Source organism: Equus asinus, chromosome 2 (genome assembly GCF_041296235.1).
Source record: "Equus asinus isolate D_3611 breed Donkey chromosome 2, EquAss-T2T_v2, whole genome shotgun sequence".
In the NCBI taxonomy this organism is placed as follows: domain Eukaryota; kingdom Metazoa; phylum Chordata; class Mammalia; order Perissodactyla; family Equidae; genus Equus; species Equus asinus.
In genome coordinates, this window is record NC_091791.1 from 147,997,029 (window position 1) to 148,010,831 (window position 13,803).

Sequence of the window (13,803 nt, forward strand, 5' to 3'; positions counted from 1 at the left end):
TCTGCCACTAACCTTCCAGTGGGGTAGAGACAACGAGCAAACAGATACATAATACTGTCGGCAGTAAGTGCTCTGAAGAAAAACAAATACAGGAGGACAGAGAGTGGTGGAGTGAAGGAAGTGTCAACTGCCCTGTGCTCTTGGATGGGAAGTTTCAAAGGGGCTAGAACATCACTCTAAGAAAAGTCAGTGTTTGCCAAGACCACGTGTGTCTCCCTCTTTGTCTCACTGAGCTCCCTCTAAACTTACTCCTCGATACTGCTCCCCATTCCCCAGGCGGGGTCCCTTGTCCCCATGTCTACCAGCTGGGCTTTCATTAGACTGGTGCTGCACTAAAAGGAGAAGGGTTTTTCATTCCCTTCTCACATGAGGCACATCCCAATGCAAACCTGGCACTAGGAGGGCTTTGACCAGCTTAACTTCAGGATTCTTTTAACTGGCAATATACCTCTTTAAGAAGGAACACATTACAGATGGTCCAGTTAGGATGCAGGTTATTTTGAGACTTCCTGAGCATCATTTCTTGGCTACTTCATTCAAATAAATCATTTATTGCCCTGTAAGAGGTGCTGGGGATAATGATGACTAAGACTCACTCCCTGCCCTTGAGAAGCCCACGGTCCAGCGGCGGGCATAGCCATTGAAATAGATAAATTGCAGCACCACTGGATCAGTGCAACCTTGGGGGGGGTGACCAAGATGCTCTGGGAGCCCAAAGGAAGAGCAATGACCTCTGCCTCAAGGATGCTGAAGATGATTTCAAACAACTGTAATGATTTCCGATGCCTCAGTCACTTATTCATTATTCATCCATTTACACTTATTTCCTGAATAGTTTATATCAGGGTCACACACTGCCTGCAGATGTTGTTTGTTTGGTCTGTTATTGTTGCTTGGTAATAGCCATATTGAGATATAATTCACATACTCTACAATTCACCTGTATTAAGCGTACAATTAGGTGGCTTTCAGTATATGCACAGAGTTGTGAAACCATCACCAATATTAGAACATCTTTATCAATCCCAAAAGCAACCTTGTATCCGTTAGCAGTCATCCCACATCCCCCTAAACCTTCTAGTCCTTTCTAACTCTATAGATTTGTCTATTCTGGACATTTCATATAAATGAAATCATACAATATTTGGCCTTTTGTGACCGCCTTCTTTCACTTATAATAACATTTTTGGGTTCATCCATGTTGTAGCACATATCAGTAATTCACTCTTTTTTATTACCAAATACTATTCCATTTCTTGATATACCACTTTGTATTGATCCATTCATCAGTTGATGGATATTTGGGTTGTTTCTACTTTTTGACTATTATGAACAATGCTGTTATAAACATTTGTGTGCAAGTTTTTGTGTGGACGTATGCTTTCAGTTTTCATGGGTATATATCTAATAGTGGAATTGTTGGTTTATATGGTAATCCTAAATTTAACTTTTTGAGAAGCTGCCAAGCTGTTTTCTCTAGTGGCCACACACCATTTTACATTTCCATCAGCAATGTATGAAGGTTCCAGTTTCTCCACATCTTTGCTAACTTGCTACTTTCAGTTTGTTTAAGTGATAGCCATCTCAGAGGTTGCAAAGTGGTATCTCGTGGTTTTGGCATGTGATTCTCTAATGATGAATGATATCGAGTAGTTTTTCATGTGCTTATTGAACATTTGTATCCCTTCTTTGGAGAAATGTCTATTCAGATTATTTGTCCAATTTAAGGTTGAGTTATTTGTCTTTTTATTATTGAGTCATAAGAGTTCTTTATATGTTCTAGATGGAAGTCCCTTATAAGATATATCATTTGCAAATATTTTCTCCCCTTCTGTGGATAATCTTTTCATTTTCTTGATGGTGTCCCTTGAAGCACAAAAGTATTTAATTTTTATGAAGTCCAATTTATCTATTTTTTCTTTGGTTGCTTGGGCTTTTGGTGTCATATCCAAAGTCCTGACAAGTTGTGCCTGCTTTCTTTTAAGAGTTTTAGCATTTTAACTCTTACATTTGGTTTTTGGATTCATTTTGAGTTTATTTTTGCTTATGGTATGAGGTAGGGGTCCAATTTCATTCTTTTTTATGTGATACATTCTTTTGTATGTGATTTCATTCTTTTGATATATAGTTGCTCAAGCACCATTTGTTGAAAAGATTGTCTTTTCTCCCATTGAATTATTTTGGCACCCATGTCAAAAACCAATTGACAGTAAATGTGAGGGTTTATTTCTGAACTGTCAATTCTATTCCATTAATCTATATGTCTTTCCTTATGCCAGTATCATACCTGTTTTGATTCGTGGCTGGGAATTAAGTTTTAAAATTGGGACATGTGTGTCCTCCAACTTTGTTCTTTTTCAAGATTGTGTTGGCCATTCTGGGTCTCTTGAATTTCCATGTAAGTTTTCAGATCAGCTTGTCAATTTCTGCAAAGAAGCCATCTGGGATTTTGATAGGAACTGAGTTGAATTGGTAGATCAGTTTTGGGACTATTGCTATCTTAACATAAAGTCTTCTGATCCATGAACATAGCATTCCTTTCCATTTATTTTGATCTTCTTGAATTTCTTTCAACAATATTTAGTAATTTTCAAAGTATAAATTTTGCATTTATTTTGTTAAGTTTATTCATAAATATTTTATTCTTTTTGATTCTATTGTAAGTTGAATTGTTTTCTTAATTTCATTTTTGGATTGTTCATTGTGACCTGTTGATTTTAAAATTTAGGAAAATTCATAAGTAAAGTCTTATTTCTGACCTCTCTTGAAAAATCAGATTTGGCTTCCCAAATGGCAACAAGGGGCTGGAGTGTGTAGTTTTGGTTTCATCTTTCTTGTAGGCCATGTGGTTCCAGGTTTACCTCCATCTGGCTACTTTCTTTCTGGATCAATTCACTGATTAATATCTTAATTATTAAGCATTGAGTTTTTGACTATATGATTATTCTTTGGGAAATCTAAGCTAGATGAGATTCAGTTTGAAAGAAGGATTAATATTATCTAAGTCTTTAATATGATTACTTATATACACATCCTATCCTTTCTCAAAAGTTATTCAAGCCATATCTTACTCATTCATCTCAGGAATGTTGGTGAGCTAGGTTCTACACTGAGGATGCAAAGAAGAAACAGACACCATTCCTGCTCTAAAAGAGATACAGACACACTGACAAAAAGAATACCATACGGGCAATTTAGAGTTTTATGAAAGGTCTGCTGGGTATCCATACAGTGTAAGGGGAAAGGGAGCAGTCAAGTCTGCCAATAAGAAAAGGGAAGAAAAGGAGAGGCTTCATAGAAATGACTTTCGCATGATGATAATTGGGGTCCTTGTCCACTAAGCTAAGAAAGTTGGATATTTTGCTAAGGACTGTCGTTTTCTCGAAAGTGTAATTCTTGGACTACCTGTAGAGGAATCACGTGAGTGCTTGTTAAAATGCAGTTTCCTAGACCTACTGAAGCAGAATCTCTCAGATCCTTTACAAAGGAATATCCTTTGTAAAATATGCCTTTTAAGTTTCCCTGGTGATTCTAAAGTTCTCTAACGTTTGAGCAGCTCTGCTTTAAGGATGGGGGCCCTGTAAGGGTTTTAAGTGGGATTGAGGTGGGATAGGATGGATTGAAATCATGCCAGATCTGTGTTTCAGTAAGGTGCCAGCTGCACTGGGAAAGGCAGATTCAGAGGGTGGGACACCAGAGACTGTCTTAGGGAGGGTTATGTTCTAAATTCAGCACCAGGGTGAAACTCAGGTGCAGTAAAGGATACTCTGGGCAATCCCCGAAATCTCCAACACCTGTGCACCTGAAGTGTCAAGGGTCAGAATCAATGGTTTGTATTTCTGTTTACATTTACAGAGAAGTCTCCTTTCCTGGGGCAGTTGAGGTCAAAGTCTAGTTTGAGGGGTAGGGCTGGGGGCTGAGGGGCAGAACAAAGGGACTGATGTCTTGCTTTCTGCCAGCCAAACGGATATAGTTGAATTCATGTACACTGAACATGCATATAATGTGAGTCCGCTCTATCACGATTAAGAGACTAGGTGTGCCTAAACTAGGAGGGTAAAAGTTGGTGCATGGTGCAGGGTTGAGGGGAGAAGACACGGCAGATATGAGAGATGATATGGAGATAGAATTGATGGAGCTTGGCCCCTGATTGGATGAGGGATTTGAAAGAAAGGGAAGAGTTGAGTTTTCTGGTTTATGTTACTAGGTAGAAGGTGACACTATTGGTTGAGATCAGATATCTAAGTAGAGGGATAATTTGGATATATTGAATTTGAGATGCAAGTGGAATGTATACATGGTAGAGATCAATTTTATTGGATTGGGGTAAAACTTGGGAATCAGAATTTTTTAAGCTTCCCTGGAGATTCTAATATGCAGTCGGGGTTGAGAACCAATGGTGAGAGGAGAAGGGACATTGGTTAAAGAAAAGACGGCGGGGGTGGGGGGGAAGGCGGGCGGGGGAAAGGACCAGCAAAGGGGACTGAGAAGGAATACTCAGAGGCAAAAGATGAGGAACCGGAGAATAAGCTCAAGAAAAACAAGAAAGGAGAGAGGTTCAGGGGAAAGAAAAGAGGGTGGCTAGAGGTCAGCAATGACAGATGCCATAGACAGGTGAACCGGAGAGCAGACACGGTTCACTGGAGTGAACTACAAGGAGGTAGTTGGTTTGCTCAGGCAGTTTCAGTAGAGTCTCGAGGCCAGAAACTACTGTTGTGAGTTGAAGCAAGAGTGCAAAGTAAGGAAGTAGAGACAATGGCTTAAAAGTTATGAAGAGAATGTCCTCCCCCACCCTCCTTTTTCTTTTTCAAATGGCGAAGACCAGAAGTTATTTAAAGGTGGCAGAAAAATCCTGCAGTGTCCTCAGACCACGTTGGTGGCCTCTACTGTTGTTGAATATTTATTACATGAAGGTCAGACCCTTGTCATAGCATACTTGATTATATGCTGTTCTTCAGTGTTCTGATTGTCTCAAAGTGTCATTCTTCCCTGTCTTATCAAGTGCGGGGCCTACGCCTTAGACCTTCTCTTGAACAATGTTCCTCCACACTCCTGGCACGGGGTGGGCACATTCTAACAAAGGGAATGTGCCATTGAAAAAAAGAGATTTAACTCTACCTAGTAATCAATAAACTCTGGTTCCTAGATGTTAAGTGGCAGCTTTACTTAATTATTTAACTCTAAAATAATGCTACCTACTTATTTTTTAAAACATAAGCAATACAAAATTTTAAAGTAAAAAGTAAAAGTCTGCCTCTCTCCCATTTCCAGAGGTAACCACTGTTAACAGTTTCTTATGTAGCCTTCAGATATTTTTTCTGAGGATATAAGAATATATATCCTTTTTCTTTAGGTAATATTCTTGAAGTAATCATTCTGTAAAAGAGTCAGGATGAGAACTTCCCATAAGCTAGCTATCATTCTTTTTCTCTGAAAACCCAAGTAATTTCTTTTCTGGAATGCAAAGCCCAAGATACACATGGCCATGAATAGGCTGTTCACCTCTCCTTGGGAGCAAGTGGTTGAAGCTTAGACAGAACAAAAATATTGTTACTGCCTTAGGGCATGAAGGGAGAGCATGAGCTGGGAGTTAGGTGAGCGTCTGTTAGGTGATGGATGGGAAGGTTGTCTGAGCGCTGCTGAGCTCCACCACTCTCTCACCACCCCTGTACACCTCTAATAAAGGTCTTCAGTGTCCTCTCCTCCTTACAGGGTCAGGAATTAGGGAGTGTCTCTTGTCTCATGTGCCACCTCCTGCAGTGCCCACAAGACCTTGGATTCATGCCTGCTCTTACCATGTGGGCCCCAGGCTCATCACCTTCTTACCCACCTGGGTAAACCAAATGAAGGGTCCGTGGGAGCTAGCTGGATGACCCCTTCTCTTTTTGCTTTTCCTGTTATACAAGGCTTACACACAGGCTCCCAGGAACGGACTGTGGGCTCTGGAGTAAGCTCTGATTCAGTCTCACTGGATAAATGAAATTGAGCCAGGCACTTCTCTTTAATAGGCCTTAATTTCCTCGACTATTAGATGGAATTAACAACAATGACTAACCTCATGGAAAGAAAAGGTAAATCATCTCTTTTTCTGTTGTCCTATCCTTCTGGGGCTGGGTTTCTCAGGAACAGAGACCATGTCTTATGCGGATCTGCATTTAATAAATGAATGAGAGGTATTGTCATCCCCAGTTTATACCTAAACTAACAAACTAAACCTCTCCTCCCTTGGGCCTCGACATTCAGCCACTGTCCGCTTATGCAGTCATCAGGTACCTAAACAAAGAAGCGGGCAGATTATTTTCACGCACTGCTTTCTCCCCGCTTCTGCACAGCAATGGTTTCTGAGTGACTGTGTGGGTCAATGGGAAGACCAACTCCATCTGGGCTTTGGGGTAACTGTGGCAAAAAACAGGCATTGATGCCCTCCCTTCACTTTGCTCACGTGGCTTCCTCCACCCATGTCCACGGTGGAAGGAGAAATGTACTCGTGATCACCTCAGGCCATGACTCACGTTTCTTCAGAGCCTTCAGTTTTTCACAGGGAGGCTGGCAGAAGGTGTCGCCTGTGCCGTTGCTGACAGACAAGTGTGGGAAGCAAAACAGAGGTTCCAGTGAAGGGAAGGGGATCCGAAGCAATGCCTGGGCCTGCCTTAGAAGGAAGGAGATGAAGTGGTTATCGCCATGAAGTGTGATTAAGAACAAAACCTTGCAAGATTCCCTCTCTGCCTGTCCTCCCCTCCTCCTCTCCACTAAAACCCCTCTCCTCACCGATAACCAACATCCTACCCTTGGTGATTCACTTCACTTGGCTGAGAACTGCCCCTACTTTGTCCCTCTCTCTCACTAATAAGCCTTGGAGGTCTCCATCCCAGTTGACTCTCTTTGCCTCTTTTCCCCTCCTGTTCAGGTATGCAGCCTGCCCTCCTCTCCTGTTCAAGTCCCACCATCAACTTCGTCATTCGTGGCTCTCCCATTCCCGCCCTAGAACACCTGAGGAGTATAGCACATTCTCCCCACCTTCCTCTCCCACTTCACTACAACCCCCTCTGTTTATGTTGTTGGTTGCCAATCTCTCAGATGGGACAATAACAAAAATAGCCAACCTGGAGGAAAGAACAAAGAAATCCAGAAACCTTTCAAAGCTGTCATCCTGGCCTCTAGTTCCTGCATCTCCTTCTGAGTTGTTAGCTCTCCTGTACTCCTCTCATCTCCCTGGATAGACAGACCTGGCAAACCTTCACCTCCATCAGTCTCTTTTCCCTCCCTCTGCACATTTTAAAGATACTGTTGGAGTTGAACAATAGAAGCTTTATTCATTCTTTGAACCAGCATTTACTGAGGACCTACCGTGGCCCAGGCACTGTCCCAGGTGTTGGGAAGACAGTGGTGATCATGGTTCTTACTCTTCTGGTTCTTACAGCCAAGGAAATGAAGACTTGTAATAAAGAAGCAAATTAGCAAGTAAACCTGATAATCAGTCACTGGCATGAAGCTGACAAATGGGGGCTGTGATGAAGGGTGACAGGAGGGGGCCTCTGAGGCAGCAACATTTGAATTAAAACCTGAAGGATGAGGAGTCAGTCCTTCAGAGTAATGGGGAAAGAGGAACAGCAAGTGCAAAGACCCTGTGTTTGGAAAGAGTAGGGTGTAGAAGAATGGAGTTAGGAAGAGTCGAGGAATAGAAAGAAGGCCAATGTAGCAGCAAAGTGCATGGGAGAGAGTGACACAGACAGGATCAAGGGGGTAAGCAGGGCCAGAAAACACAGGGTCTAGGGGTTTATAGTAACACATTTGTTCTAACTATAAATGTCAGGGGTTGTAAGCAACGGAGGGACGTGGTCCGATATTCATTCTTGAAAAATCTGGCAGAGGATGAAAATGTAGGAGCTTGGCGACGTTTTCAAAAAGTGTGCCCTGATAGGCTGTCTGGCTTCGTCTAAATTGATGATTTACAGCTGAAGGGAAAGACGAAACCCACCTCCGCACCGACAGGGCCTCCTGGGGGAATTGGAGGTGTAGCCCCAACCTGTCCACGAACCTGTGTGGGTTGTCCATTCTTTCCAGGTTGAGGGTGCAGGAAGCAGAGACACTGAAAGGCAGGAAAAGCCAGAGCAGCCAATGAGGATATGGACCCATCTTTTCAATCCACCTTGACATGGACCCTTGGAATCTCCTTTCATGACAATTCTGAGATGGGCTTTCTCTCCTACCTCCTAGATCTAGCTTTCTTTTCTTCTCCTAATAAGTCTTATTGTTTATTGAACAGAAATCTCTAGACTTCACTTACTTCCCTGTGGTATTCAAGCCTTGGGAAATTAAGTGTGATTGGGACAGAAAAAAACATTCAAAAGTTTTCTTCTGTCAATCCTAGAGACCCCAAGGGGAGTGTGAAGAACAGAAATCTGGCTGTGAATCACCAGGTGATTGTCTTGGCCAGTGCGCTCTCCCCAACACTGGGTTCTAGGCAACACTTGGCGGACCGACCTGGTCTTAGGATGCTGCGTCTACAGAATTTGCGCAGAAATACTATAAGAAGTGTCTTGGGAGGCACCCCCAGGCTCCTGCCATCTTCCCACGGCGCTTTTGCCATTTCCAAGCAGAGGGAGGCTGGAAGACTTCCAAAGGAAAGCTAAACAGGAAGCATATCATTTCCAAGGGGCAGACGGATCACTTTCAATCAGACTGCTTGGCTCTCATAACATTTCCGAGCTCATTCTCAGAGAAACACTCTCTCTTGTCAGCTAAGGCTCTGCTAAGAGGATTTACTCCCACGGCCTCACCTGGCAAAGCTACACAGAAGACCACTAAGTCTGCATCCCTGGGCTTAATTCCTCTCCACAATTCCAGAATCTAATTTTCAACTGCCAGCTTGTTATTTCCTGGATACCCCACCAGCATCTTTCAGTCAATGGGTCCCAAAACAACTCATCCTCTTCGCTCTCCTGGCTTTCCTGTTTCTGTTAATGGAATCACTGTTCCCTCTGCTACCCTGGCTGGAAACGTCTGAATCATCGTTGACTCATCCTTTTCTTATTCTCTAGATCAAATCAACTGCCGAATCATGTAGTATCTATTTCCACGATGTCACTTGAATCTGTCCCCTCCTTCCTATTGCCGCCATCCCTCCTCAGTGTGGGCTGCCCTTGCATCCCTCTCGACAGGAGCATCCTCACTTATTCCCTCACTATTAGCCCACCTTCAGACTGCTGCTGACTTAAGACTCCTCGTGCACAGATCAACACATCATTATCTTAGCAGCAGCCTGACATGGCTCAACGGTTGTCACATTAAATAAAAACCGTCTTTTAGCTTTATAAATCACAATTCCTTTTTCAATACTCCATGTTCAAATAAATTTATTCATTCCTGGTGTAGGATATGACTTTTTTTCCCTTTCTTAAACCCCTCTCATAAGTGATCTTGCCAAAAATAAGATCTTATGTTACTAAATCCTGTATTAAATGTATTTATATGCTTGTTTTATCGCCTTAGAAGATTCGACATTCTTATATTATCTGTCTTACACTTATTTTTGCTTGCTCTAATATTTGGGCACATGTAAGTACCATGTGCTGCTCGAAGAGCTTTACCTGTGTGAAACAATTTAACTCTTACAACAATTCCAATTGTATTCCCATTTTACCAGTGACAAAACTGAGATGCAGAGAAGTTGAGTAACTTGCTGAGGTATTAAAACTAATAAATGGCTGTGAGCCAGGATTCGGATTCACACAGTCTGGCCCCAGCGCCCATGCTTTTAACAATTGAGCTCACATTTGTCTTTGCTACTTGCATTTCTGATCTCGTAGTTTGGATTTAGCTGATGTTTTATAACTGAGCTGAAGCTTCAGGCGTTAAGTCCACTACTGGTCAGAAATATCAATGGTAGGCTAAGTGTGCCAATGTGACTAGATATCAGGAGCTGATTTAAGGTGTTTCCCAGGAAATCACTCTGAAGCTAAGAGACCTCTCTGTGCTATTTTTTTCCCTACTTTTCCTTTTTCTTTTTTTTTATTCCAGTACATGGGCTGTATTGAAGTGCTGCAATCAATGAGGTCACTGGATTTTGGAATGAGAACCCAAGTTACCAGGTAAGAGAACAAAAGGGAACAGGCTTTGAGGACTATAGTCTAAAGTCACAATAGTTTCTCCCCTCAGGAATTTCACGCAAGCCTTCAAAGTCGCCATGGGTTTTTATTCATATGGCTGGAGGGTAAAACATAGCCCAGTGACCTTGGATGAGTGGCTTTATCTCATTATGTGAGAGATTTCCCAGTTGTGTGGTGGAGCATCTGCATTCCATATAAGAGCTGATAAGATGATGCAGTCATAGAAACAGCTTGCTGCCCAGGTACCAAAAGTCTTTGAAATTACACCTAGAAATAAGACATTACAGAATATGAGATCTGTTGAAGAAGTAGCTGAAAATAAGACAGGGAAGAACTTTCCACATCAGAAATCTCAAGCTCCCCCCATTTATGACATCCCTGATGTGAGAGCCTGCTTACTCCTTGCCTGGGTCTCCTTCCTCCACATACAGCACGCTGGATGGAAGAGTTGAACCAGGGGAAGCCTTACCCAGGCAGCTTAGGGGAAGAACCAGAATCATTATTACACAGAGCACAAGTCAGAAGCAGAAACACAGGGCATGGTTCATTAAGGCCAAGTTCAAAGCAAGAATGGAAAGAGGAATAATTGAGTGCTGAGACTGGTAACTGGGACAATTGTGACGGGAAGGGGATGAGGCGAGAGGACTGCATTGATATGAGTTAGTCAGACTGAAGACTTGGGCATCTGTTGTATGTAGTGCCAGTGTTTGCCTCAGAGGCCAGCTGGAGTGCCTGTCTGCATCCGTGGTTGCGAGCCTCCTGTGTGTTTAAGCAGATAACTTCCCACTGCTCATGCTGTGGAATTCTAGGCCTAGGAAAAGTGTCCTGTTGGTTCAAAAGGTTTGGGAAAAGAAATCATATCACTCTTTAGGAGAATCACAGTATAGAGTAGTGTATATTAAAGATTCGGAGAAGTCCTGTGCTACAGTTTAAAAAACTCTAACATGAGGCCGACCCCGTGGCCAAGTAGTTGAGTTCATGCGCTCTGCTTCAGTGGCCCAGAGTTTTGCCAGTTTGGATCCTGGGCGCGGATGTGGCACCGCTCATCAGGACATGTTGGGGTGGCGTCCCACGTGCCACAACTAGAAGGACCCACAACAACAACAAAAATTATGCAACTGTGTGCTGGGGGGATTTATAGGGGGGAAGCAGAAAGAAAAAAGAAAAAAAGAAGATTGGTAACGGTTGTTAGCTCAGGTGCCAATCTTCAAAAAAAAAAAAAACACTCTAACTTTATCTCAAGATTTTTCAAACTTCTTCGGCCTGGAATCCTTTTTTCATGTAACATAAACAAACGTCCTGTGTATCTCTAGGGTTCCATGAAATGCACTTTAGGAAATGCTCTCTTGGATTCTCGATGATACGTTGAAATCTGTCTTTCCAAACTTCTCGCCCATCCTCAGTCTACCCTCTGGAGTCAAACAGCTGAAATCGCATTCTGGTTGTTTTGTCCTCTGGGCACCCCCCTCAGTCTCTGGCACATGGAAGAGGCTCAACGGATGTTTATTGAATAAACGCATGGTTCCACCTGACTACGTTCCAGGATATGGAGCCAGCCACGTTTATTCTCGCCTTTCAGTTTTATCTTCCACATTCTCAGTCCCTTCAACTCTCCTTCGAGTGAATGGTTTCTATACTACTCCTTGTTTGTTAGCCCTACTGTGGACACACCTCAGGCTTCATTTCATCCTGATGGTCCTTAATCTGGAGAAAGCCCTTCCTCCAATCCTGAGCAGGTTACAGATGGGAGGGAGAGGGCTACTGCCCCAGGTGCCTGGAACCGGGGCACAGGACAAAGGGTGCCCCTGTCCTTACCTGAGGGTGACTGATTTTCTGTTCATTCATCCATTTGTTCATTGACTTCTTCTCTTTCACTCAAATATTTATGGAGTGACAATGAAGTGCCTGAGACTGTTCAAGAATTAAGGACACAGAAGCCTTTGACCTCGTGGAACTTATGTTCTAGCTGGGGAAACAGACGATGGCAAGGAAACAAATTAATATACAATGTACTTTCAGGTAGTAATAAGTGCCTTTGCTATAATAATAAAGCTGGGTAAGAGGATAGAGATGTAAGGGGTGGGCTTTAAATTTTATTTTATTTTCTAGTTATAAAAATGCTGTATGTTACTTAGAACCTTTGGAAAATACAGAAGAATATGAAAAATAAAATCACTCCTCTCACATAGTAATAATGTCTACTGACATTTTGTCTTTTGGAATATCTTTCTGGTCTTTTTTTCCATACATGAGCTTACAGTGATTTTAATAGAAAATCTGAAAAATATTTGATAGTATTTCTCCCATCTTGAGCATTTTCCTGCTGCAAAATATTCTAAAGCATTTTTATTGTGGTAAAATATGCATAACATGAAATTTACCATTTTGACTATTTTATTTTATTTTATTTTTTTGAGGAAGATTAGCCCTGAGCTAACACCTGCCACCAATGCTCCTCTTTTTGCTGTGGAAGACTGGTCCTGAGCTAACATCCATGCCCATCTTCCCTACTTTATATGTGGGACGCCTGCCACATATAAGCATGGCTTGCCAAGTAGTGTCATATCCGCACTCGGGATCTGAACCGAGGAACCCTGGGCCGCCAAAGTGGAACGTGGGAACTTAACCACTGCGCCACTGGGCTGGCCCCCATTTTGACTATTTTAAAGTGCACAGTTCAGGAGCATTAAGTACATTTACATTGCTGTGCAAGCATCACCACCATCCATCTCCAGAACTTTTTATCTTCCCAATTGAAACTCTGTGCTCATTAAACAATAACTCCCCATTCCCCCTCCCTCAGCCCCTGGCAACCACCATTCTACTTTCTGTCTATGATTTTGACTCCTCTAGGTACCTCATATAAGTGGAATCATACAATATTTGTCCTTTTGTGACTGGTTTATTTCACTTAGCATCATGTCCTCCAGGTTTATCACTAGGCCAAACATTGTGAACATTTTGAAAGCTTTTGATGTGTATTGCTAGATTGTTCTGCAGAAGAACTGTGCTAGTTGATACTCCTCCCTCCCAGTCATGTATCTAATTTTTGTTACTATCTATTTTTTTAAATCTTTGTAAACTTTGTATCTATATTTTTAAATCTTTGTAAGTCTATATTTTCCTATTGTTTAGTAAATGGTAAAAGACTATTTTTTTTCTGCCATGAAGATTCCATTTGTGACTAATGTGTACACCCAAAGGAAGGTGTCTGGCATGGTATCTGGATATTATTCCTTGTAGGTGTGTCTGTGCGTGATTCAGGCATGGCAGATTGTGTTCTGAGCAGATTTGTGGAAGCTCAAGGGTGGTGGTCTTGTTTTTTAGATTTGGTGGTGAGGAAGGCCTCTCTCTGAGGAGAAGATATTTGAGCTAAGTCTTAAATAAAGTGAGGGACCCAGCCATAGGAGTGTCTAGAAGAGAGCTCAAAGGAGAGGGAATATGGCTGTCAACCCTATGAATCCACAGCATCAGCACTGACGAGGCTCAAAACGTGGGCGAGCGGTTTGGTAAGAGCGTGAAGAGAGTGTATCTTCTAAGAATAGCTACCAAAAAACCATCCAGTGGCCCCAAAGTCAGGGCAGGGAGAGGCTGACTGGTGGGAGGATCAAGATTCAAGATGTCCTTGTGGTATCCAGGGGTTTGACTTGAAGACAGGAGATTCCAGCCACTAGTGGCCCAGGGATCTTATCCA

General features: G+C 42.4%; 1 protein-coding gene across 1 annotated transcript in view; it reads left to right on the top strand.

Moving 5' to 3' along the window:
* SHC4 (SHC adaptor protein 4) overlaps window positions 1-13,803 on the top strand; it is a 124,838-nt gene that overhangs the window by 26,305 nt on the left and 84,730 nt on the right. The window contains exon 2 of the mRNA XM_014852853.3: window positions 10,021-10,091. Coding sequence (XP_014708339.2) covers window positions 10,021-10,091 — 71 coding nt within the window. The remainder of the gene's footprint in view (window positions 1-10,020; window positions 10,092-13,803) is intronic.